Source organism: Chinchilla lanigera, unplaced genomic scaffold, assembly GCF_000276665.1.
Source record: "Chinchilla lanigera isolate Chin_1 unplaced genomic scaffold, ChiLan1.0 scaffold00127, whole genome shotgun sequence".
NCBI classification, from domain to species: domain Eukaryota; kingdom Metazoa; phylum Chordata; class Mammalia; order Rodentia; family Chinchillidae; genus Chinchilla; species Chinchilla lanigera.
The window spans coordinates 3,759,190-3,786,204 of record NW_004955528.1 but is presented as its reverse complement, the minus strand read 5'-3'; the positions used below and the strand labels follow the sequence as shown (position 1 = coordinate 3,786,204).

The following is a 27,015-nucleotide window of genomic DNA, read 5'->3' as shown; positions in this document are numbered from 1 at the left end:
AAAGATCATGCAAGCTCCAGGGTAGAGAAAGCCCGAGGAACCCATAGCAGTGTTCTCGGGTTACCAAAACTAAGTGGCACCACAAAGCGCTAGGTGGCCCAGGAGAAGAGAGACATGGTCTGCTAGTACCAGAGCCCGGAAGTCTGAAATCATAGTTGTCTTCATCTGAGACGGGGTAGAGCCCTTCCTTACCACCTCCTCGCTTCTGGAGCTCTCTGACCAGGCTCCGTGTTTCTCGGCTTCCACTGCATCAGTCCCGTCTCTGCCCCTGCCTCGCACGGCCTTGTCTTTGTGTCTGTTACCTCTGTTTGCTCTTCTCGTGAAAGCATAGAGCATCAGTGTCCAGTATGACTTCTGCTGAACTTGATTTTACATCTGCAAATACTTTGTTTCCAAATAAAGTCCCGTTCACAGCTGTAAATCACAACTTTGACACGTTTTAGGGACACACTTGTGGTGGTGGACACAGAGAAGAGCAGGCAGGTGTGATGGAGCTTAGAAGAAAAGAGGAAAGAGCTTCAATGCGGGGATGAGTGAGGAGGAGGAATTAAGGTGCCTTCCAGGACGAGCAGGTCAGGGTCTTTTGTTGGCTTTAGGGAACCTTGAGGAAGGGACAGCTTCATGAGAAAACTGTCCCTTGGATGTGTTGAATTTGAGTTACCTGAGAGATATAACAATGGAAATAGGGGGTGGGGATTTAGCTCAGCAGCACAGCGCCTGCCTGGCAAGCGCAAGGTCATGAGTTCAATTCCCGGTACTGGAAAAAAAAACAAAAAAAAAAAGGAAATAAATGTTGTATAGAAACTTGCATAGGAAAAGTAACAAATACTTAGCTCTAAATCTATTTTAACTGATAGATAAAAAACATAAAAATTGTACATATTTATGGAGCATCATGTGATATTTCCATACAAGTATACACTGGGTAATGTGCAAATCTGGGTAAACATATCTACCTCCTCAGATCTTTATCATTTCTTTATGTTGCAAATAGTCACAATTCTTTCTTCTAGCTTTTTAAAATTATCCTGAGCACTCTGTGTGAGTTCTACTGGATGTGTCAAAAAGGGACAATAGGGGCTGGGGGTTTAGCTCAGCGGCAAAAGCGCCTGCCTGGCAAGCACAAGGTCGTGAGTTCGGTTCCTGGTACCGGAGAAAAAACCAAAAAAAAAAAAAAAGGGACAATAATTGTGCGTTGGTGACTGGAATTGTTGCAGAGATTAAGCACGTATGTATGCGTTGGCGTGTATGTATGCTATGTGTGCGTGTGTGTGTGTGTGTCTGTGGGTGTGTGCACACAAATGAGGAAATTCAGGCTCAGAGAAGTTAAATTATCTACCGGACATCACACAGCTGGAGAGGGACAGCAGGAGACGAAAGCCAGGCTGCCTGAGTCCCTGACTCCACTTGCCTAAGTGCTCCTCGTATTGTCTTCCTCGAGGCAGACTAGGTGCTGGCCACCAGTCACATGTGGCCTTTTACAGTTAAATTAATTAAAATGAAATGAAATTTAAAACTCAGTCACATATCAGTATAAGCCACTCTTCAGACACTCAGGGAGCCCCGTGTGGCTTGTAGCCACTACCACACTGGACAGCACAGGTTGGGGTAGTGTGCTCCTCACAGGCTGTGCTGGGCTGCCCCAACTACAGCTCAGTAGTCAAGCACAGCCCAGAACCTGTGGAAATCTCTTAGAGGAAATTCAGACACTGATTTCTCCCATCCCAAATTCTGCTTGAGTGAAAGTTTTCATTTAAAAATGAAATATTGTCAAGCAATTCTAGAAAGGATGATTTCTATGTGGGCTTTTTGGTTCTTTAGCAATTTATTAAACACAAAGCCTCTGTATACTCGGATGATTTTTTCCTACAGGGTACCATCACTACACAGCCTGACCAGCCCGAACGACACTGGTGACATGGCCCAAGTGCAGCCCCCTCTGTGAACTGACATACGGGGTAGACAGTTTGGGGATGTGCGCGTATCTGCCACACGCCGGTAAAGTAGGTTAGCGGAGACCACAGCTGGGGAAACTCACATCCCATCTGGAAAGTAGAATCCCTCCCACTGCAGAAGCATTATGCAAACGCTTTGAGCGACATCCTCTTTGGACAAACTGCCTAAATTGGCAGGGATGGGCGATATAATAAGAGCACTTACAAAATCATTTCAGCAAATGTAACAATTTCCAGCCTCCCTGCATCACCCAGAAGCTGGAATGTGAAGTTAATTTCTCAGGCGTGCATAAAGACAGGGGAAATGAAAGACTGGCTGCCGTGTGAAATTTCAGGCGTCCCAGTGGCAGGGTGCACACTCTCTCCATTTCAGATCTCTTTTTGAACACGCTGCCTGGCTCTTTCCTGGCTTTCGGCTGTGCCGTTTATGTGCTATATAATAAAATGAATTTGCAGCACTTCAGAGTAGAAAGGGCCTTTAAAAATACCTTGTCTTACACCCTCCATTTACAGAAGGGAAAACTGAGGCCCAGGCTGGACCTGAAACCTCAATATCAACCTTGTTAGTGGCTTTAAATGCATGTGTTTTAGAAATGGAATTCATTTCTTTGTTTGTAGGAACTACATTTTTCTTCATGTGCCCCGGTGAGGCCCTTTATTTAGAACTACCAGCATTAACTTTTTAAAAGAACTCACTCATTTCCTGAATAAATTGGTTTCAGATTTGGGAACTCTAAGTTTTAAAAAATCTTTGCTTTAGATAAATAGATAGAAATATGGTCTATAGCAGGAGACAAACATTAGCATTATCCTTAACAGCAGAACAGCTCCATGATCACCTACTATCATGAGAATGGCTAACCTTAAGAGAAATTAACTCTCAAAGAGTATTTCTTCGCTTTCTAAGAAACCACTTTTTACAACATAGTCTGTTGTTTTATGCAGTGCTCTTGAGTAAAAAGAGATCCTTAGGGGTATGAGGCAGCCAGGATGGAGAGTTATTCGGCAGGGTCTAGGAGAGCTGGGATGCACTCATGCTGTCCCTATATATCCGAGATGCTCGTGGGGTTTATATCAACCGAGACCATGTTAGAAATTAAAACTAGGAAATTTTAAACATACTTCTCAGTTCATTACAGACAATAATCAACTGTTAAATGTCAATATAAATTATGGATTTTTATAAGCAGAATCACATTTTTCAAATTTCATTCAGTGAAAGGAGTGGCATTATTTTATACTTTTGCTAATCTTTTGAATGTCTGGCTTGGGGGAAACAGCGGGGTTCTCCTCTCTGCGTTTGCATTTACTGGGTGTGAATGTTGTTTGGTTGATATTTGTGAAGACTCTCTGGCCTCACCCAGCTATGCATTTGGAAAGGCATAAAGATTTTAATCCCATTGAATAGATCACCATGACCATTCTTTGATATTACACCAAAACTTGACGTGTGGTGGTTTCTTAACACTTCTTGCAAATGTGGAATCTGAAAACATTTTAATGAAACGTCCTTACTCTGTTATATTAAAGTGCATGAGTCTCTTTTGTGCCTTGGATGACTTACCTGGGTGTGACTATGGAGTATGATGTGTTGGTCTTTAGGGGCTGTTGGCTCATCTAGTTATGCAGGGCTATGGTTTGAATAAGGATGGTTCTAGAAGTTTCTTGTGCTTGGAGTGTGGTCCCCAGTGGTGGTGGGAGATGGCATGGAGCATTTCAGAGGTGGTCCAAATGGGAGTGCCGTGTGGGAGATGAAGGCAGGTTAGTGGAAACTCTTGGCATTACCAGAACGTTGTTATGAAAGCCTGAGCCTGGTACTACTGAACTCTCACTTCCTGTTTGGTGATGTAATCTATCCTTCCCATGCAGTTCCACGGCTGATCATCTGCCGTGATCCTTTGCAGCTAAGTGGGTCTTCAGTGGAGTTCAGCCAGTGCCAGCACCATGGCTTTGAACCTTCCAAACCTCATTCTCCTCATAAGTAGCTTGCTTCAGGTATTTCGTTATAACAATGTCAAACTAACTAAATGTTGACATAGTTCTGCCTACATAACAAAGCAGAAAAATCATATCTATTAATACCTCTACTCAATCTGCCAGAAAAATCTTTAATTATTGGGAAGCTGTCAGGCTTATGGTTGCAGACACACATTTTCTACAATTCTGATTTTCTTTTGAAAGCTTAAGTTTCACCATTGAACACAGATGTTGATCATTGTTTTTCTTGAAGCAGCAGGCTCCCTTTGTTCATCATCAAGGAACTATGTGTCAGTGCACCCTTCTGAGCCTCACAGACTGTCAGGAATTCTTTCAAGTACAGTGGTGTTCCCTGAAAAGAATGGCTTGTTCGGCTGGCAACTGAGATGATCATGCAGCACTTTCCTTCAAGATCCACATTCTCCTTGGATGTGCCGTAGAAGTGTTCAATGCACACTTCTCACCTGACCACTACTTCATCACTTCCCAAGGGATTATAATAATTAATTAGTGTCACCAGTTATGCCATCCTCAACTAATTTTCTTTCTCATTCTTTTCTGTTTTTCTTTTCTCTTACAAATATATGGTGGTGAAGGATACAATGGCCTCTGGGAGAGTTTGGTGCTAGGCACCAGCAATTTTACCCACCATTGTTTTAGCTACCCGTTATGGTTTATATCTAGGTGTCCCTTCAGTCCTCATGTACTCGTAAGTGAGGTTTTTGGGAGGTGACTTGATGATAGGTGTGTGAAACTAGATTAGTCCACTAATTGGTTCAGCATCATTCTGGGTGTGGATGATAGAACTGCTGAAGAGGGAAGACACACCCTGGGTGTGGGTGGCACCAATCAATAGTTTTGTAATCTCAATGGAATAGAAAGAGAAAGAAGAAGAAAGAATGGCTGCTTCCTGCCTGCCCTGCCATGGACTGTTCCTCCTCTGCAATGCCACCCTGCCTTGGAACCAGCTGACTGTGGACTGAAACTTCTATAATCTGTGAGCTAGAATAAACCTCTCCTCCTCCAACTTATGGCTGTCCCATATTTTGTTCAAGCAGTGAGAAAGTAATTAAGACACTATCAGTGCAAGCATGACACAGGAAACTACTCAAACAATGGTTCAGTGTTACTGTAAACAAGTTTGTCCTTGTAGACACTCTGATAGGAGCATAGCAACCCCAAGTTATTCATGGTTTGCAAACAGATCCTCTGCACTTATTTTCCATGCACATGGCTGTTTATTACCAGGCATTTTTTGGTAGTGATGAAAAACTGTAACCAACCTAAATAATCATCACCAGGAGGATGGATAAATATATTGTTGCTTATTTATACTATTTAGTGAAATACTATATAGCAGTGGAAATTGATGAACTAGAACTATAGGTATCAACACACACAGACTAAAAAATCTTAGGTTAAAAAAAGTTATGGATTGATGCTTACTGTGAACCACTGTTTAAGAACCCAAGCAATAAATGATGACAAAATACTGGAGACTGAGTAATTTATAGCAAACAGATTTATTTCTGGTACTTTGGAGATGGAGAAGTTCAAGGATGAGAGGTCAGCATCTGGCAAGGGCCTGCTTCATGTGTCAGTAGGCGGAAGTAAGTGATCAGAAGAGTGCAAAAGGGGGCCAAGTTCTCCTCTGTCATACACCTACTCCTGCAATGATGACAGGGATCCATTCATGACGGCAGAACCGCCGGTGCCCTCGTCACCTGTTGAAGGTCCTACCACCTCTTCAAGAGTAAGTTGTTGGATTTCTCATCCGACTCTGTCCAGGGTGAACAGATCCCCTGAACTAGGTGCCCACAGATGTATAGGAAAAGTAAGAAAAAATCAAACCAAGAGAGCCAAAATTCTGTGATCAGGTGCTAGCAGCCTCTAGGACTGACTGACTCCCTGATTACCATCTTCAGTAACCTTTCATTCAGAATCAACCCAGGAGGCAGCAGAGGAATTGGAGGATATCAACCCTTTTAGCAAGGACAATCCAACTCAATTATCATAGGAATGCAACCTGACCAGGAAGCCATCATGTTATCTTCCTTTGCCCATATCTCAGCAAAGCATCTAGTATTGATCCTGGGGCTTACAATGCTTATGCTAGACTTCCTCCAGAACCCAGCAATCATGGCTTGGTCAGGCCTCAGGCAATACGCAAAATAGTGACTAAAGAATGTCCTTCTCCACAGTAAGTCTTGAACACATGGCCTTCCATGTGATCATTACATTGGAAAATGCATTCTTACCATAGCAACAGAGACAGACACCTCTGCCCAAGGTTTTAAGGTGTGCAAAATGTGATTTAGGATAAAGATTCCTTCTGAGGAAAGAAGAAGGAGATGAGATGAGGGCATGGTGCACAGAGAGCTTCAATTTATATCTCAACACTATGGAGCACATATAATAAAAAGTGCAGATTGGATGGAACTGGATGATGAATGTCATTAGATCACTTTCTCTTTCTGCCTAGAGCATTGCATTATCCAAAAATTATTACAAGGTCTACATAATACGGAAACATTTTATGAAAATGTTTCATTTCTAAAGACAGACTTTCCAATTTTGCTGAACTGATTAGGCTCAGTGCTAAACTGAACACTCAGTTTTACTCAATCTAAGCTTTTTAGTAACACTTTATTTTGATATAAGAAAATTCTACATTTCAAGGAAAATATAAAGAACTCTAAAATATTTTGCAAAGTTTCCCCAGGTGTTTTTGTCCCATTTGTTGTGTCTCCCCTGCTCTCCGTACACACTTTCTCTGTCCGCAGGGGTCCCTTCCCTTCTCAACCACACTCACTTGTATTTGCTGTTGGTTTTGCCTTACACTGTAGGATTTGTCTTTTTTAAATTTCTATGGTTTTATTCTACATGAATTTTTGGGAGGGAGGAAGGTTGTCGAGAAATACATTATAAATAATTCTCAATGTGAAACATTTAAGTCATCAAATTCTATTATTTTATTGAATACTGTGAGTAATATTTAAAGATAAAGGGGAAAAACTGAATAAAAGCACAGCTAAATCCCGTCACTAATTGACATGTTATTTTGTATGTGTATATATAAACACATCTATGTTCACCCTGAATACACAATTTGGTTTCCCATTTTGTTAATTAATATCTCAGTACTATGTTAGGGTTTTAAATGTCCTTACCCTCAGCAATAACACAGCAGAATTTTTGGGTTAGTTTTCCTACAGTCAGAAGAGTGGAAATCATGAAGTGATATAGTGAACTCTACTCAGGAGTTTTCTTTTTGTTATTTCTAATTCTAGCTCTGCGAGACATCAGGCAGTTTCTGTTGGATTCAGCTAAACATATTCCCTAATGAATGCCATTTTCATTTTTAAGGTCACCATCATTAATAGCTTCCAACAAGAAAAAGATAATTTTACTAGTCAAATAAAGGTGGGATCTAGACACCAGCTGTTTAATAATAAAGCTAGTAGCTACACTTTTCTTGGGAGACTCGGTTACAATTTTGAGTTCATTTGTGCCATGGCAATGTTGGGTTTGCAGAAAATAAAACAGTAGCTAGATGTGGCCTGTTAGAGCTCCAAGGTGCTCCCAGAGAGCTGCAGATGATGCTTTTACTTCTAACTGCAATATGAGCAATCAGTGAGCATCATAAATCAACCACCCAGCACCAGCCCGGAGCTGAGACACATCACTTTCTCCTTTATGGGATTATGATGCATTGTACTTAATATCTTTCAGTCAAGGCACACAGTCCAGCACCCACACCACTGCAAGGTTCTGCCGTACCTTCATTCCATCTTGGACTAGTTAGCGTTGTTCTTTTGATCAATTCACTTTATAATTAACTCATTTTAAAAAAACTTACTTTTGTACATAAAAATTAACGTGGCTAGGAGCTAGCTCCACTTATAATAAGTAGACAGTAGCTGTAAAGATATGTATAATGTAAACAAATCCATGGTACTATCCATATCTTCTCAACTGACAAATATCTGAGTCTAAGGTCTGAGTGCGAGTCAATCTCTCTCTCTCTCTCTCTCTCTCTCTGTCTCTCTGTAAAAAGGGAGGTTAGGAAACAAAGAGTCATTAAAATCCTGTCATCTATGAATAAAGACTTCCCTATCAATGATTAATGATTTCAAGAAGATTGAGAGAAAAAGGAAAGGGAAGAACTTTTTCATTAGCTGTTTGTGTGTCCACCATAGGACAGGTTGCATACAGTCTGCAGTGACATTTAACGCTGTCTGCCACAGCTTCTAAGGTTATTTCACCAGCCTTATAGAATCACTGACTAGCACGTGCCTTATAGCTTAGAAATGACTACATTTGTTAGACAACAGATACTTCTAACTTCCCAGCTCATGCGGCTGCTGGGTTGCCGTAGAGCATGTGTTAAGGCCGTGCCTGTTCATGCAGTAGGAGCTTTCTATATCCCAGATGGCAGCTTCTCTGCCTTCTCTGCCGCATCACTGTCCCTATGATTTCCAGGGAGAGAATCACAAGCCTCTATGGCGATTCAAGAGAAGATGAGTTATTTCCACCCTGGAGCTAGAGGAGGAAGACCAGGACCTTGCCCCACACCTGATGGGGGAGGTAGGGAGCTGCCCTTAGGGACAGCTTTCCCCTGCCACACAACACCCCTCTGGTTAGCATGCCCCTTTGGGTGGAGGGGTTAAGTCTTGAAAGGATATGTGCTGGTGAGGCCAGGCAGTGAAGCAAATGGGAAGAACACGGGACTGGAACTCGGGGTGTCTGGGTTCTGGACATCCATGCTTCCTCTAACTGAGCATGTACCTCTGCACGTGTGATACATGGGTGAGTTGCTGGTGAATTCCAGCCTGTCAGCCTCTCTTATTTGCCCATGCAATGACTGAACTGCTTCTTAATTCTTTTCAATGCTAAAAATACTGAGATTGTATTAACAATTCTGCACATCTAAAGATTTCTCCCAAATTGGAAGTTCTGGCTGTATGAACCCCACATCCGCACATGACAGCAATTAGGTGAGGCTCGTGTTACCCACAGTGCCACAGGCTCCACCTCTTCTTACTGTCTCCGTCCTGCTGAGCTTGCGGGAAGGGCTGCGCATCACTGAACAAGTCACATGATGATGCTGGGACACCAGAGTGTTTACTACTTTTGCGGTACCTGTGGGCCTTGATTAAATTTTCCCATAGCTGTAACATTCTGTGATGTTCAGAAAAATATTTCACTTTTTGAAACTAGTACATGCCTGCTGTAAACAAGCAAATGTGAGTATTACAGAACGTTTTTAAGCTCAGTGGTTAGAAGTGTATACCCCCAAGATTTAGGGGTGCAGAGTGGGCTCTTGCTCCCCCTATGCCATGTCCCTGGTATGTTAGATATTCTCCATGTGTCTGCATCTGTGTAGAGGGGGTGATGATAGTGCTGATACTCTATGGTTGCTTTAAGAATTAGATAAGGTAGAGCTGGGGATTTAGCTCAGCGGCAAAGCGCCTGCCTGGCAAGCGCAAGGTCGTGAGTTCGGTTCCCGGTACCGGAGAAAAAAAAAAAAAAAAAAGAATTAGATAAGGTAAAGCGAGCGAAGCACACAGCAAGCCAGCTCATTTAAGCTCTTTCTAAACGTGAACTGCATGACGGCTGTTTCTCTTTCCCTCCAGGGATAATCAAAATCAACAACCTGGTGTATATCTTCTGGATATTTCTTTACAAATGTAGGGATGCGGATCTGTATGAAGGGACCAAGATCACACAATGCACATTGTTCTGCAGTTTTGCCCCTCTTATTTAACGGCATGTCCTGCACGTCTCACCCTGGCAATAGATGCACACCCTTGATGGATAGAGTATCCCATTCTGTAGGATGGGAATACTATCACTTGGACCTTTTCATACTGATGGACATTCATGCTACTTCCAATTTCTCACCACTATAGCCCAAATTGCAACCAATCTCTTTGTTTCCACATCTTTCCATAGCTGGTTATTTCTTTAATATAAATCCTGAAATGTGAAGCTGCTGGTTATGATTCCTTAAAGATATCTTTGATTTTCAGTCTGGATGCTTGGGAATCATAGTGTTTTATCCTCACCTTCCTATTTCTTCTGCTCCTTCCAGCTGTTCAATAACGTGTCTGTCAATGTGTTGTTAATGTACTTAATCAGTGCACCTAGTGCAGATGCATATCTAGAGATTATCTTATTTTCTATAGAAGATCATGGGAGTGGAAAAATATATATTCACCACCCTGTTGATGGAGAAACAGCACCATCTTCTATGGTATTCAAAATGTAATGTAACCCTGGTTCATTGGAACTTTTTGAAGAGCTATTGTATTTGATAAGCATTATTTAAGCTGATTATGTGTTAGGTCCTGGGAAACTAAAATACATTGTAACAATCTTTAGAAGTATGCATGAGACACAGGAAGCTTAAAATGCTGCACTCTGGGTTTTTAATGATTTCTACAATCTACATGAGCTGCTATAGATCTTCATTCTAATGACCACTATTTCCACATGATCAAATATCTGAAAGCATTTGGGGGATAGAGCCAGATCATGTCTCCAGAATGGGCTGACTTAGTGTCTGATGAAGGACCCTGGAAATATGCAGACAAGCTATAAGCAGACACAGGGGTTGCTCAATGACCAATGGATAAAAACTTACATACCTGTCAACATTGTCTTATTGTAAGTCCAGGCATCCTCTACGATTGCTCTGACAATATGCTCTCCTAGGAAGCTGAAATTCAGGTATTAGACCAGAAAAAAAACTAGAACAGAAAACATTCTAAGCTGCCAGTAGCATATCACATTACCTGCTTAATGGAAGGTTTCTAGGTCATCAGTGATTATTGTGACTTCTGTGGCTTGGACCTGTGGGAAAAGGTTGATTCTCAGGCCTGCTTGGATGGATGTTACACCTTCCAGGGGAAGATGTTGTTTAACATCCAAGAAAAGTAATTTATGAAGCTTATCTCCAGTGACCTCGAAGTATTTACACACACCAAGAAATATATAACCTGAATTCACCGATAGGCCCTGAAGCTTTACTTTCGGAACAGGCAAAGTTCCTCCCAAAATTCCAAAGACACACAAAGATGCCTCTTTAGCTTTGCTCTATGCACATAAGTTCTTGCTTCCCCTCTCTGCAGACTTTGCAGTGTCATTATGAAGAAGGAATATGTAGTAGTCATACGGGGCCCTAAAGCAGTGCTGCTCAGTCTCTGATGAGCAAACAAACTATCCTGGGATCTTGGTAAGATGTAGTCTGCATCAGGAGGTCCAGGCCAGGCCCGAGGTCCTGCATTTCTAACAAGCTGCTGGGCGATGCGGTGCTGCCTTGCTGCCTACACTGAGCAGGGAGGAGCTGGGACACAAGCAACAGCCAGAGCTGTGCAAGCGTGCAGCAACCAGACCCACTGCGGCTGTCGCTGCCTACTTGCTTTCGGCATTCTTCTTAGTGTGTGAAGAGCAGGCATTCACAGGTTTCCCATGGGTCTTTGCACCGAGGGGCTGATAATGCTTGGAGCCGAGGAAACTTGAGGTGGAGGTAGGCAAGCTGGTCACATGATCGTTTTCACAAAAAGGAAATGACTTGCATCCTGAGGGTGTTGTTATGTCAAGACTTCAAGGCCCTGTGTTTGGATCTTCCTGGCTAGGCCAAAGCCATGTCCTGTCCTCCTGCAACGCTGGTCACCGTTGTCCTTTCACGTGGATTTGTGTACTCATTTGATACCTGGTTGCCTCATTTAACTATAAACTTCCACGCGGGAAGACACAGGGTGGAAATTCTGACCTTGTCCCCGGCCCACCTATCGCTGTCTGTCCTGTTACCTGGGGTTACGTTCTCCCCAGTATGCTCTTTACTTGAAAGGCAGGCACCTGTGTTTGGACAGTCAACTTAAGTTCTGAGAGGGGAGGGCCCTGCCTTGCCTGTGGCCATTTTGCCAGGGTCAGAGATAGGGCTCCTCAAATAGTCGGGACTCCATGGATTATACTGAATGAGTGAATGAATAAACCTGATAAAGTGGATCTCTGCCATTCAGGGTGTTACAGATTATTTTTAACTGCCAAAAAGAGGTGTTCAAATCCTGGTCCATGCTACCTGCGAATGTAACCTTATTAAGATATAAGGTGTTTGTGGGTGCGATCAAGTTAAGATGAGGTCATCCTGGATAAGAAGCATCCCTATAAGAAGAAAGAAATTTCCGCTGGTGTGTAATCTCAGCACTTGGACTATAGCAGGAAGATTGAAATGCCAAACATAGCTTGGAAATTTAGCAACTTAGTGAGACCCTACCTCAAAATGAAAAATAAAAAGGGCTGGGGACAAAGCTGAGTGCAAACGTCCTGCATTCAATTTCCAGTACTGGAAAAAAAAGTTGAAGGAGGAAATTTTCTTTTATTTTAAGAAATAAAAGAAGGAAAACATATTAACAGACAGACATCCATTTACAAGATAGCATAAGAACAATACAAACAAAACCGAGTTACGGACAAAGTGGTAGGAAATTAACCATGGTTGTCGTATTATTACTTACTGATATCTTCAAAGTGGCTTCTCAGGAAAACAAATAGAGACATACAAGATTGATCAAACAAGTAATCATTAACTATTCCTTTCTGTAGAGCAATAGGAGACAGTAGTACAATTATGTCAGCTACCCTGTATATACATACTTACATAATTTCCCCTTCTTTCCCTTCTCTTTTCCCACACCCCAGTTGCCCTTTACTTTTGAGCATTTTCCTTTTGTTTCACAGGGTGTATCATACCTGAAGGAGGAAATTTGGACCTAGAGATAACCACAGCGGAGAGTACCACGTGAAGGTGGAGGCAGATTAGAATGACACGTCTACCCCAAGGAAGAGCAATGCCTGCTGCAGCCACCAGAGTCTAGCAGAGAGCCTCACACAGACTCCAGAAGAAACCAGTGCTTCCGACACCTGGACTTCCTTTCCATCCTCCAGAACTGTAAGAACAAATTTCCACGGTAAGCACAGGAAGCCGATCCAGAGTTACACACTGGTTAGGATCACAGGGGATGCCTGAGGAGGAGGATTACCAGCCATGAAAAGTGGCATAAGCAAAGTGTCACATAAGCATAACACAAGTGGAGCGTCCTAGCTTAACCATCTGCTTCTCTAGACGAGGGCTTACTATTGGTTTTGGCAGACCACAAAGACAAGACTCTTAAAACTCAAATCAACCCAATGGGGTTGCAAAAAGACATCCAAGCAGCATCCTGTGCACGCTAGAATCCTGGAGGAGTCTCCGAGACCAGCCAAAAGTGTAAAAATTTGAGTCTGGGAGGTAGCAGGAGAAGGCTAACTTTTGTTAATTCTCTAAAACTATAAGAAAAGAGTACCACTTGAAAACTGCAATAAGATTTAAAGTGGAGTTGGAAAGGAAAAATGTCTGCTCTTTTCCTTGTAGGACTCTTACCTACTTATTAAATATGCTCAGTTTCATAGGATACAAATACTTCCCACAAATCCATTTTTATCTCCTTCCAAATAATTATTTATTGATCGTCATCCCCACACTGTCATCTTCACTTACTTCTCTCTGATGCATATAAGCGACTTTGTACTGTGCGTTTGGCATTTAAGATGTTTCCGTATGTTCATTTGTGTGTAAGACTGTAGATCTTGTTCATGTAATTTCAAACGGCCATATGGTGATCCATCATGTTAATGCACCATGGTTTGTTTTTCCAAGGATATAAATCTTAAGGCTGTAACAAAAGGCTGAAAAGCCTTTCCAAGTGCAGAAAATATCCATGATATTTCCTTTCTCCACTGTGACTTCTGAGTCTCCTGGAAATTCTTAGCATCTTGCCAAAGAATAAACAACACTCATGCTTCTCAGACAGCTTACAGAACTAATGGTCTCAGATGTAGCTTTTAGGATAATAAATGGAATATGAAATAATAAACATAAAACAAACATGTGGTTCTTGTTTTAAGTGGGAGGATTACAGTTGGCCCAGTTTTAGAGCCAGAAGTCAGGGTGATTAAGGGAGCAAAGAGCTGCCAGCACTTCCATGAATTATGGAGGAGAGTGGAGCAATGGTGTGGGAGAGAGAGCCAATTTGCTTGCAAAAAATTTAAAAATGTATGCTAGAGTCCCCGAAGCGGTCCAGCTCAGTAGCAGAAGCCCTGCGGCACTCTTCCGCCTCACTGGGGAGGAGGAGGCTGACCGTGGAGTAGACTTGGGCCCAGCCTGGGGAAGCCACCTGCCCTGAGTTCTGGAAGCCCTGGGGAGAGGAGGAGGAACGGGGGCGGGGGGCGGCGGCGGGGGTGATGTGTGCTCTGCTGGCTGGATCTGGGCTCCTGCCTCTGCCCGCAGCTGAATGGCCACATGGATTCTTTCTCCTGCAGAGCAGAATGGTAGAGACTGTTTCTTACCCCACAATTCTGCCAGGATGCGCAGAGTTGATCCCCAAAGGGCCCTGTTAGGCAGCCCTGCTTTTCCTGTTGTAATTCCCAGACACCCCCAGCAGGGTTCAGCAACCATGGGACGCTTGAGAGTCAATGGCCCGGTGTCGAGCCTCCTCTGCCGGGAGAGCTCCTCTGTACAGTAACTCCCTCCACCCTCTACCAGGAATCCAACTGATGACCTCGCGCTTGCCAGGCAGGCGCTGTGCCGCTGAGCTAAATCCCCGCTTTCCTGCTGCCCGGCTGGGGAGCTGAATGCCGCTGATCCACTGCTGGCCCTTTCCCTCCATCCTTTAGCCTTTCGGAGACAAAAATCACTGTTCATCCTGAAGTGATACAGTGGCAAGTGTAAGTCAGATTAGACTTACTCTTAGAAATTGTATATATAGTGTATGTCAACGTTGTAACTGTGTATTAATTTATATATAAAATTATATATAGCCTCTAATTTTACAAGTGAGGGGATAACTTTTTTTTAAGTTAATGGACTTTATTTTTTATAACAGTTTCAAATTTACAGAAAAATAAAATGGGAAGTGCAGAGAGTCCCCCTCCCCCACAAGAGACCCTTCTTATAAACATCTTGCAGCAAATCACGGTCATTGGCTGTAACTGACAAGACAGTGCTTTACACTATTATTATTGGCTTTGCACATTCTACTGCCTTGGATAAAAGTACAGTGGCAGATATCCACTGTCACTGTGTCCTCAGAGTAGTTTTGCCACTCTAGAAGTCCTCTGTGCTCTGCATGTGCATCCCTTCCTCCCTCAACCCCTGGGAACCACTGATTTTTTTTTTTTTTTTTTTTTAACTCTCTTCAGAGCTTTACTTTTTTCATGTCATAAACCTGGAATCAGACAATGTGCACTCTTTTCAGACTGGCTTCTTTCACTTAGTGAGAACCATTCAGGTTTCTTCTGTCTTTTTGTCATTGTACAATATTCCATTGCATATACCAGGTGAATATTTACATTTTTAAGTATTTATCAAAGTAAAAAACTTATTGCTGTTGATCCCTCATGAGATACTCCCCCTCACTTCAAACACACTTTTTAAAATTTTTTCCCTGGTACCAGGAATCGAACTCACGTCCTCACGCTTACCAGGCAGGTGCTGTGCCGCTGAGCTAAATCCCCAGCCCCACTTCAAACACATTTATCTCATCATTCATGCCGCTTTCTGAAGCAGTTCTGGAAGTCTTCTTTTGTGTTTGCCTTTGTGGTGTGGCTGCCAAGATGCCTTAAATCAATTCAAAACATTTTACCTTTCATGGTCATTTACACTAGAGAAGAGCCAGAAGCCACTTGGGGACAGATGGAGTGAAAGAGGTGGCTGAAGACACACAGTGACGTACTTAGGAGCCAGCCTGTTCTTAGGGACTCAGCAGCACCAGTCTCCGTAGATTTATACCAAAACTTCTGAAGACACTCACAAAAGAGGACTTCCAGAAGTGCTTCAGAAAGCAGCAGAAACAGTGGGATAAGAGTGCTTGAAGCAAGGCAAGTATTTTGAGGAGTATTAACGACAATCTGTAGATTTTTTAACTTAAGCATTCACCGTACATTTTGATCATTCCTTGTACGTTGCACGGTGGCTCTATTTCTCTTTAGAAGGGTGCATGGGTTGCTCACATGTTTTGACAATCATGAGTGCAGAAGTTTTCATGTTCAAATGCAGGTTTTTTGTGGATTGTGTATTTTAATCTTGTTTGAAAGGCTGACTGCTTGGTTGTACAGGATCAGTATGTTTAGCAGCATTTTAAAGAAAATGCTACACAGACTTCCAAAGCGGCTGTACCATTTTGCATCCTCATCAGTAATGAATGAGAGTTCTTGGTACTTTTTAGGTGTGAAAAAAGCCTACTTCAAAACATTTAAACACTACAGAGGTCTATGAGAGTCATTAAAAATCTCACCTCACCCGTGCTCTCTGGTCTTATGCCACAAAGGGAAGAGAAGAAATATAGAGAAATTACAACATTCATTCTTCATTTACTAGATTTTTCATAGTTCCTTGGACAATGCAAGGACCTCAGAACTCCTAAATATATGACTTCTTTCATGTTCTGTGTGTACTGCATTGCACTTTCTTAAATTTAACTTTTACATTTGCATACACTAAAATTTATACCTCTTAGTGTCCATTTCTATGAGTTTTGACAAATGCACATTTAATTATCACTGCAATCAAATACAAAATTGTTTCATCATTCCCTGTGGTATTTTTATACAACCCCTTAATCATCAAACCATTCCTGGAATCTTCTAACTTCTTCATCCCCACATTTTTACCTTGTTCGCAGTGTTGTAGAGATAGCTAGGCATGGTGCTGCACACCTGTAATCCCAGCACTCAGGAGAATCGCTGGGAGTTTGACCAGCCTGGACTACTGAGTGAGCCCTTGTCTCACAAGAAAAGAGAGGAGGGGGAGAAAAGGAAGAAAGGAAGGAAGAAAGTTGTAGAGATGGAATCACACAGCACATTGCTTTGTAACTCTGGATTTTTTTTTCACTTAGAAGAAAGCATCTGATATCATTTCAAGCTGTTGTGTGCCTCGATCATTTGTTCATTTTATTTTTGAGTAGCATTTTCCTTTCTGGATCTATGACAGTTCATTTATCAACTCACCAATTGAAGAACACTTGGGTTATTAATTTTTGGTGACCACAGGTACTACTACTATGAGCATATGGTTTTTTGTGTGAACATCGGTTTTTACTTCATTTGATTAATTACCTAAAATGGTTTTGTTGGATCATATGGTAGGTATATGTTTAACTTTGTAAAAATTCCTAACGTATTTTTTGGAATGAGGGAACTAGTTTGCATTCTTACTAGAAATGTATAAGACTTCTTATTACTGAGCTTTGAATACAAATCCTTTATCCACATACGATATACAGGTATATTTTTTTCTCAGTCTGTGGCTTTAGTAGGGCTTTTCACCGAGTAAGTTTTAAATTTTGATGAGGTCCAATTTAATCAATAGTTTCTCTTCTGGATCATGTTTCTCATTTCATGTCTAACGCATGGTCATGAAGATTTTCTCCTTTTTTTTTTTACTAGTTTTATATTTTAATGCTTACATTGCAGCCTATGATCCATTTTGAATTAATTTTTGCCTAAGGTGTAAGGTGTAACTTGGGATTTGCTTATTTATTTTTGAATATGGACGTTCGATTTTCCAGCACAACAGGTGGAAAAGGCCATCTTTCCTCCACTGAATATCCTCGGTATCTTTCTGAAAATCAATGAGCCGGCTGTGTGTGGCCGTATCTGCGTGCACTCTCCACCCTGCCCCGGGGATACTTGTGTCTTTTCACCAATACTACACTCTCTGGATTACTGTATTTTTATAATACATCTTGAATCATGCAGTATGAGACTTCTAGCTTTGTCTTCCTTTTTAAAAATTATTTTGGCCATTCGAATCTCTTTACCTTTACCTGTCAATTTTGAAGTCAGCTTGTTGAGAGCTCTAAAAGTATCGTAAGTCTTTTGTTTGGGCTTGGACTGAGTTTAGAGGTCAGTGTGGGAAGCACTGTTTTCCTGGCATTATTGAGTCTCATAAAAAAGGTTTATTTTTCATTCACTTTTGATTTCTTTAATTAATGTGTGGTAGTTTTCCGTGAAAAAATCCTGACATAATTTGATTTGTAAATTGTGCTGTCTTTAATACTTTGATTTCCAGTTCATCATTACTGATATATAATGATATATGTAAAATTATATATTTATAAAATCTATCTTATGACATTGCTAACATTGATTTTCAAATGTTAAATCGGCCTTATATTCTCAGGATAAGCCTCATTTTGTCATGAGGTACTATCCTTTTAATACAGTACTATATATTATTAGCTAATATTTTGCTGAGGATTTTTGAGTCTAGATTTATGAAGCATGCTGTTCTATTGCTTTCTTCTAATTTTAAAAATCTGGCTTGCTATTTGGGTAATATTATTCTCACACAAGTAGAGAAGTTTTCTCTTCTGTATTTCCTGGAAGAGATTGTATTGTGCTGGTATGACTTCTTCCACGAGATTCTGCTAAAATTTACCATTGAAGCCACTGGGCCTATAGTGTTTTGTTTTTGTTTTTTTAGTAGATTGTAAACTACAATTTCCTTTTCTGAACTACAAATTCATTTCTACCTAATAGATAGAGGACTGTTCAGTTTATTTCTCCTTAAAAGAGTTTTGGTAGCTTTTTTTTTCCTCAAGAATTTGGTCCATTTTACTTAAGTTGTTGAAAACATCAACATAAACTTGTTTGTGTTATTTGTTACTTAGGATCTGAACTGATATTTCTCTCTGCATTCCTGTATTGATTCTCCTGCCCTCTTTCTCCCTCCCCCTTTCTTCTCATCTGTCTTTCTAGAGCTTTGCCCATCTTATTGATTATTTCAAAGAACCAGCTTCTAGTTTCTTGATATCATTGTTTTGCTATTTTTCATTGTGTTGACACATGATCATATATTTAACATTTCCTTCTCTGTCTTTGTTGGGTTTAATTATTTTTCTTAAAATTTTCCAAGGGAGGAATTTAAATTGTTGATTTATACCCTGAGGAAGGAAGGACTCCTCGCAGGTGTGTGTGAGGAGACCGGGGCCTCTTACTCCAGAACAGCAGTGAGGGCAAGTGACCACGTAAGAACAGGGCATGTTTCAGGGGCTGTGCTGGTTCCTGTAAATGCTCACTTTCCCCACACATTAATTGTCTGTTATCTGCATGTTTAAACAATATTCATTAGTGTCTCCATTTCTTATGACAATACTGGTAAGTTGTAGGAATCAGTGCTCACAAGCAACTTGCCTATGTTTACCCAGCTAGAGAAACTGATCTGAACCTCCTAAGAACTGATAGTATTGTTTCTTCATGTTAGTGCATTGATTTGTTCTACTCTTATTTAGCGTCTAAGTTGTACCACGGCAGTGCTCAGTCCCCAGAGCTATGTAGTACATGAGAGGGATGTGAATTCTGCCTATAAGAGGTTTCAGTCTAGTGGAGGAGACACTTATGATGCTTAAACTTTATTGTCAACTTGATTGGATTGGGAGCTGACTAGGGGATTAGGATAGCATACCTCTGGGTGTGTCTGTGTGGGTCCTGAGGTGTGGCCTTTGGGGTTTTTATCTGGTCCCTCTCTCCATCCTCTCTGGCACTGTTCCCCTGCTCTGTTTCCCAGCTACCATGCCTGAGTTAAATGTTTTTGCTATGCCATTCCCTTCCACCATAATGCTTCTGCCTTGGAGGCAGCCAGCCATGGATTGAAACCCCTGAAACCTGGAGCCAAGCTAACCCTCTCCTCCATCAAGTCATGGGTATCAAGTATTGTGCATCAGTGACAGAGAAGCTGACCAATACACTGGGCAAAACACCTAACTATAATAGTTATTTGATTCGTGTCCTCAAGTAAATGGGTCTAAAATATTTATACAGTTCTTTGTTTGTCAGGTTTGTTTTGATGTTATGAATTACTCAACAGGAAAAATTGTGGATGAGTCTTTGATTTGCACCATTTTTTTTTCTTTTTTTGTTTTTTTTTTTTCCAGTACCAGGAATGGAACTCATGACCTTGTGCTTGCCAGGCAGGCACTGTGCCGCTGAGCTAAATCCCCAGCCCCAATTTTCAACATTAAGATCAGTCATATGAATGATCATGTACCCCAGTTTCCTGAACAGGAATTTAATGTCAGCGTTAAAAAGAATCAAACTGTAGGTGTGTGTGGGGCTTCCTCCCCTGTCTCTGCTCCATGTGGGTCTCTCCCTCCCTGCAGGTCCTCATGCCCCCTCCTTCCTTCTTCTTCTTGTAGTGCGAGGGACTGCACCCAGGGCCTCATGATAAGCAGTCTATCACTGAACTACATCTGCACTCGTCTTTGCATTTTATATGTTTGTGTATATAAACACATTTTGTGTTATACATGTATTTGCAGCTTTTTATATATGGTTGCAAATCCATATTCACAATGTGCACATTTTTCATCTTTATGATAGTACAAAACATATATGTGTATATCTATTTATATATATATATATTCATACTTAAATATTTACAGATACTGACTGTGCTTTTTATATGTGTAGAGTCATGAATTTCCTTCGGAAAATTATTTTACTGTTTACAACCTAACAGTATTCTCCTACAACGTCTTGGTGTGGATGTCTAATTTTGTGGATAAGCTTTAAGATATTTAACCAATCCCCTATTGCTGAACATTTATGTTTTATTGTCATGTTTTGCTATTTTTATAAAATATATTTCAGTGAATATATCTGAGATACCCAATGAAACATTACTTACTTTGCATAAATTCGGAGAGGTAGACTTTTGGTTCAAAGAGCATGCAGAATTTAAGTGCTCCAATTTATTCATCTGCCAGCGGCATACGAGAGTGTGTGATATATAGTTCATCTTTGACTATTGTGTGCTTCAGCATTTTGATATGTTTCCCAGCCTTTTCTATTTTTTATCAGTTATTTGCTCTTTTTTTCTCCATTTTTGTTAGTGGGTTTGCCGTTTTTCTTGATTATAATTTCCTAATTCTATTTAAATATTTCATTCATTCTGCTGTATGCCCCAGGCCATCTAACACTCTGCTCTTATACTGGGTTGATAGATTGTGTTTAGCTCACAGTAATAACTTTAAAAAATTCTTTCTAGGTCAACCTATTTTTCAGACGTTAACAGCTGATGTGGCTCCAGAAAGTACTCCAAATTCTGAAGTTCTTCATTTCCTTCTTCCTCAAGCACCATTATCAAAAGGAAGTGGCTTCTGGATTGATCATTCTAGTGGAGAAATCCAACTGTCCGGATGCTTAGATTATGAGGTTTTGTGGATTACTTAAGGAAACAAAATGAAATGTGTTGGTTGTCTCTGAGTCTCCTACTTTGGGTCCACACAGTGGGGAGCCTTCTGCAGGGAAACTTGCTACTGGAATTGCTAAAATGCGATATTCCCTATAAATATTTCCCTTTGCTGTTTTCCCCATAAATATTTCTTCATCCTCCCACACGGACTGCCCCTCGGTTTATACTACTCAGTGCAGCAAGGGGTTGTGGAGATCCACCCTTGTCATCTACAGCGACAGATCACATTAGTGTTCAAGAAGCCAACAACCAAATGCCCACAGGCCCGGGGAAGGCTCCGGTGTTGCAGGATGCTAAGCTTCCATACAGTCCCCAAGCCCTAAACTTGGTTTTGCTGGGGCAGCGATAAGATATATGAAGTTTTGCCAAGTTTTTAAGTTACAACAGAGTTGAGCCATAGTGATAATCATTCAATCTTTGATAACTTTTTACCAGAAAATATGCTGAGAAAATTCACTTCATTATTTCATTTTTAATTTTTGAGACTGTCACATTATTCTTATTTTACAGACAAGGGAAACTGAGGCCTAGGGAACACAACGAGTCCTTATTAAATTGAGTCCAGTGTTTCTTGACCTCATGATACTAACCTCTTGGGATGGAAAATCCTTTGTTGTGGGGAGCTGTTCAATATATCATATTATAGAGCATTTGGCAGCATTCCTGGCCTCCACAAGCCCCCATAGTTTTGTTAACTAGTGGGGCAAGAGCAGCATCACTTGTGACTGACAAGTTCAGATACTGTCAGGATCCTAGAGGAGAAATGAGCATGTAAATTCTGTCTTTGTTTCCTCGGCTCCCCTGATTTATATGTTGAAGTTCACATAAGATTTCATATAACATAGATTCCTAGGCTTTAAGAAAGCACTGAAAATCACTTTAAGAATAGTTTGAAGGTACTGTACCATTTAAGATATGCAAGACTGCGAAGAGGGGGCTGGGGATTTAGCTCACCGGCAAAGCGCCTGCCTGGCAAGCGCAAGGTCGTGAGTTTGGTTCCCCGTACCGGAGAAAAACCAAAAAAAAAAAAAGACTGCGAAGAGGTAAAACAAGAGTCACTCTAGATATGGTTTCCAATTTGAAAAATTTTATTATTCCATACGTATTTTTAAAAAATGTACATCCACTATATTTCTCTCTGTCTCTTGCTCTTTCTTGATGAGGCCCTTCTTGACTCGCTAATTAAAATTCCCCCACCCCCTACCTCTAGCCCTTCTGTTCTCTTTTTTAATTAAATAGGTTTCTGTTTAACTGTTTTATTTGTTTTATATCTTGTCTATCGTCAGCTCCCTAAAGGTATATTTTTTTTGCAAGTACCTAAAAGAGAAACTGGCACGTAGTAACTGTTGCTGCATAAATAGTGCAAACAATTATTTTTAAGAGATGTGATTAAAGCATTTGAATTGAATAAACCAAAGTGAAATGTTTTCTAATGAAAGCACCTCAACCAAAAAGTATGTAATAACTGTAGAATAATCTTAGAATAGACCGTTGTCTCAAAATCTTTCCTGGGCTTGGTTAAAAAAAGCGAGGAAAAGGGGCTGGGGATTTAGCTCAATGGCAAAGCGCCTGCCTGGCAAGCACAAGGTCATGAGTTCAGTTCCTGGTACCGGAGAAAAACCAAAAAAAAAAAAAAAAAAAAAAAAAAAGCGAGGAAGAAAATGTACTGCTATTTTGATATGCTTGTTAGGAGACACTGTCACCAAATGTTGAATAACAAGCTATTGTAAAGATCTACATGTGCTTAAAAAAATGATCACTTTGATCTAAATAACCACAAGGGTCCTATTTTTGGAGAAGAACTAAGATTTTTAGAGCATGTAAACTAGGATGAATATTATTATTTTAAAATTTCTTAGCAAAATAGGCTATTGAGTTGGGCTTAAGGGCACTTGTGGAATTATTCATCTGTCAGCAGCAAATCATAGGTAGGAGGGGGGAGGTCTTTATTGATGCTCCTTCTTTTGTAATATGCAGTTTCAAATATCTTGAGGTGAAATTCAATTGCAAAAGAAACGCCCAGGGTGTTGTGATAAGGATCTGCATTCTTGCCTGCCTCCCTCTCTCCCTCTCTCCCTCCCTTCCTCTTTTCCTTCTTTTTGGATGCATTTCTTTGTCTCCATTACAAGGAAATGATGGTTGCCTCTTTCATTCAAATTTCCGAAGATCAAGTTCTCAAGAGTGTGCTGCATCTCCTGGTTCAAGATGGTGATTCCCATGTTTACACCGCTTGGAGAGTAAAATTCAACACATTGAAAGGCAGCAAGGAGAGATATTTTGATGTCTCAACTGACCCTGAGACCAATGAAGAGATTTTAAATGTTATCAAGGGAAAGCTGTAACCATGGCAGGCCAGTCAGGGGTTGAAGATGCTGAGGTCTCTCTCTGTCAGATAAGTGATACTGAACTAGGAGCAGATATCCTGGGTCATGAGCACATTATGTCGTGTACGTCACCCTGTAAAGAAGGCAGGGGCCCACTGCAACTTCTGTGTATGGGCTATAGGCTCCTCCTACTAAAATAATATCAATATTAAGAATTATTTTTGATATTACTAAATACTTCAACTTTTTAAGGCAAAATTTAATACATTTACATAGGCCCTAAATTTTTTTTTTATTTATTTTAAAGAATAAAAGAAGGATAACATAATAATAGGGGGGACTTAGCAAATTACAGACAAAATGGTAGGAAATTATCAATGGTTATCGTTTTACATATTATTATCTACAAAATAGTTTCTCAGGAAAACAAATAGACAAATAATAGTGAGTTAGAGACAAAAGAGGTAGGAGATTATCAAGAGTTGTTGTGCTATACTTTGGTATCTTCAAAGAGGCTTCTAAAGAAAATAAATAGAGCTATACATGAGTGACCTATTGAAAAATCATTAACTATTCTCAATGGTTGTTGTAGGAAACACATAATAATAAACACACATTATGAAATAGGATAGGAACATTACAATCTTAACACAGTTATGGATAGATTAGTAGGAAAATATCAATGGCTGCTGTAATACATGGTGGTATCTTCAAAGTGGTTTCTCAGGAAGACAGAGATATGCAAGAAGGATCTAATAAGTAGTTACAGCCTAAGGGTTGTCAAAAATAGCATATTACCTCCTCACCAGTGTAAATTTTTTTTTTTCCTGATGTGCTAGGAAAATGAAATGCTTTTGCAACGTAAATGTTCTCTCTTTTCTTTTCTTCTGAGTTTTAAACATTTTTATCATTACACTTTTAAAGTTTAAAGAATCTGAAACATTTCTGTGGCCTTAAAAGTACGGTGAGTTTTTGGTGGTGTCTACCATGCTGTCTTAGTTACTTTTCTCTCCTTGCTGAGACAAAATACCCAATGCCCAAAGTTAAGGAAGGAAAGGTTTATTTAGCTCACAATTTGTGGAGGTTTCAGTCTGTAATCAGCTGACTCCACAGCAGGGTAGCATGGTGAGGGGCTACTGTTTGCGGCAGCAGAAGACAGCAAAAGCAACAAGAGCAAAAAAGAGGGGAAACAAACCTCTTTTCCTTTCTTATATTAGATGCAGGCTACACACCCTAGGGTAAGTCCTCTATACCCTAGGATGTAGAACTGCTGAGTCACTCAGTTAAACTCCTAAACTTCTCAAGTTGGTGCAGAGAATCAACCATCACAACATCCTAAGGTGTAAATAGCCACCCTAGGGCATGTCCTCTACATCCTGGATATAGAATTGCTGAGTTCTTAGTTAAGTGAGGAAAATGATAGCATCACATTTTACTGATAAGGGGGCCAAAGCCTTTACACAGATTCACACAGCTTGGGAGAGGTGTTGTCATTCTCATGGGGCAGTCTGACTTAAGGCCATAGTCTTCATTGTTCTCAGAAGAGAACTCTAGGGTCTCACCAGAGCTCTAGAGTCTCCAGCACTGCATAGGTGAGTCATCTAGGGAAAAGCACACCTGAGACAGCGGGGGCCTGAGGTCCTGCCTATCAGTAAGTGTTGCCTGTGACACACAGATCACACTGTACATACTGAGACTCTGCCAGCCCTGTACACCAGATGCCTGCCATTGAATTTTCCCAGCATGCCCCGCCTTTCAGTCCTTTTAAGTCCCTGGCCACTTTGTACCATGGATAACTATGATCATTAATATCTGTATTTCCCTAAGTTCTTCTGATTTTTTTGCAGCTTGGTTGTCACATTAATGTTTCATTAAGTTATGGTTTTTGTTGCATTTTTCATTACCCTCTGATGGATGGTGGCTCTTTTCAACCGGGAGAAGAGGAGGGAGTAAAAAAAGAACTCCATAAGTGATTTGAAAATGAGCTGAAGACTGTCTTTTGATCATTATCAAAGACAATGTAAATAATAAATGAAGTGCAAAAGCCACAAGCTCTTGGGTTCCTGAGGATGACTTGATGCTGAGCTTTCCTTCCACCAGAGGAACAGCAGGTGCTGATGAAATCCTCTCTCTGGGCTTTGCAGCCTTTGGATTCTGACACTCTGACAGCTCATAGGCTTGTCATTGCTGTGGAAAACAAGAGCAGCTCTCCTCCTGCAAAGGGTGCTTGCTCCAGCAGCCTGGGAGGGCAGTGGCCAGGGACATTGTGAGGGTTTAAGGGGTGGATACCAATGATACACTTCCCCCTCACCTCCAGAGCTTCCTTTCAGTAGAGAAGTTGGTTCCAGGGTAGGAACTCAGACTGGAACTTCAGTGTTAAGGATCCAGACAGAATTCCAAGTCTGATAAGGTAAGGACAGAAGAACAGGAAGGGCGGCTTTTTCCGTGGAAGCAGCCTGCACCGAGAGGACTGTTATTGGCAAATGAGCCCCTTTGATGCGTTCCTGAGGTAGATTCCATCTTGGGTATGAAAACAGGAGAAGCCATCTGGTGAACGCCCATCCGGCTAGGTGTCTTTGTCGTGTTTCCTGTGGCTGAGCCAAAATACCCGGCACCCACAACTTACAAGAGGAAATGTTGCTCCACCACTTTAGAAGTCTCAGTCCTTGCATGGCGCTCCTGCTCCAAGGCAGAAACAGCATGGCAGAAGGGCCTAGACAGAGGAGAGTTGCTCATGTCGTGGTGTCAGGGAGCTGAGAGAAAGGAGGAGCCAGGGACAGACATAGGATTTAGACCATGCCCTCAAAGAAGGGCCCTCCCCACGTCCTACCTCCTGATAGTAGGTCAGCTGTGCATCCCCATATGCCAGTCACTTTCTACAGATGAGGCATGGCGAGCTGGATTCCAGACCCAAACCACAGCCCTGGCTTAACCGTCCTCCTTCTGCAGCTTCCTGTCCTCCGCCTGGAGAATTTGCTTGGTCATTTCCCTTTTCACCTACCACAGGTTTCTTATGGAGTCTTTTCTGTATGGAAATAACTTGGTACATGTTTCTCTTTCCCTCTTTACCAGAGATTATAAACTGACAGCATTCTTGCTCTGGACTTCCGAAGTGGCTGTTTGTTTTTAAATTTTGGTGAGATTTACGTAAAATTTGCCGTTTGAACCAGTTTTAAGTGTACAGATTAATGGCATGAAGGACCTACGTGTGACTGTGTAGCCTTTACCACCATCTGCCTCCAGAACAACTTTCAGCTTCCACAGTGAAGCGCCGTACCTGTGAACGACTAGCACCTCATTGTCTACCTTCTGCCCCTATGAATTTGACTTCTTCAATACCCAGTGAGTGTGATCCTACACCATTTGTCTTTGAATGTCCAGCTTTGGGGCTGGGGATTTAGCTTAGCGGCAAAAGCGCCTGCCTGGCAAGCGCAAGGTCGTGAGTTCGGTTCCCGGTACCGGA

At 41.2% G+C, this 27,015-nt stretch overlaps 1 protein-coding gene across 1 annotated transcript; it reads left to right on the top strand.

The window, feature by feature from the left end:
• Window positions 1–5,625: 5,625 nt before the first annotated feature.
• LOC106147212 (cadherin-like protein 26) lies at window positions 5,626–22,574 on the top strand. Its single transcript, XM_013507436.1, is given in 8 exon segments — window positions 5,626–5,685; window positions 7,299–7,355; window positions 8,415–8,519; window positions 10,027–10,188; window positions 19,812–19,869; window positions 19,978–20,076; window positions 21,022–21,187; window positions 21,376–22,574. Coding segments are annotated over 8 exon segments (909 nt in total). The 3' UTR covers window positions 21,578–22,574.
• The last annotated feature ends 4,441 nt before the right edge of the window (window positions 22,575–27,015 follow it).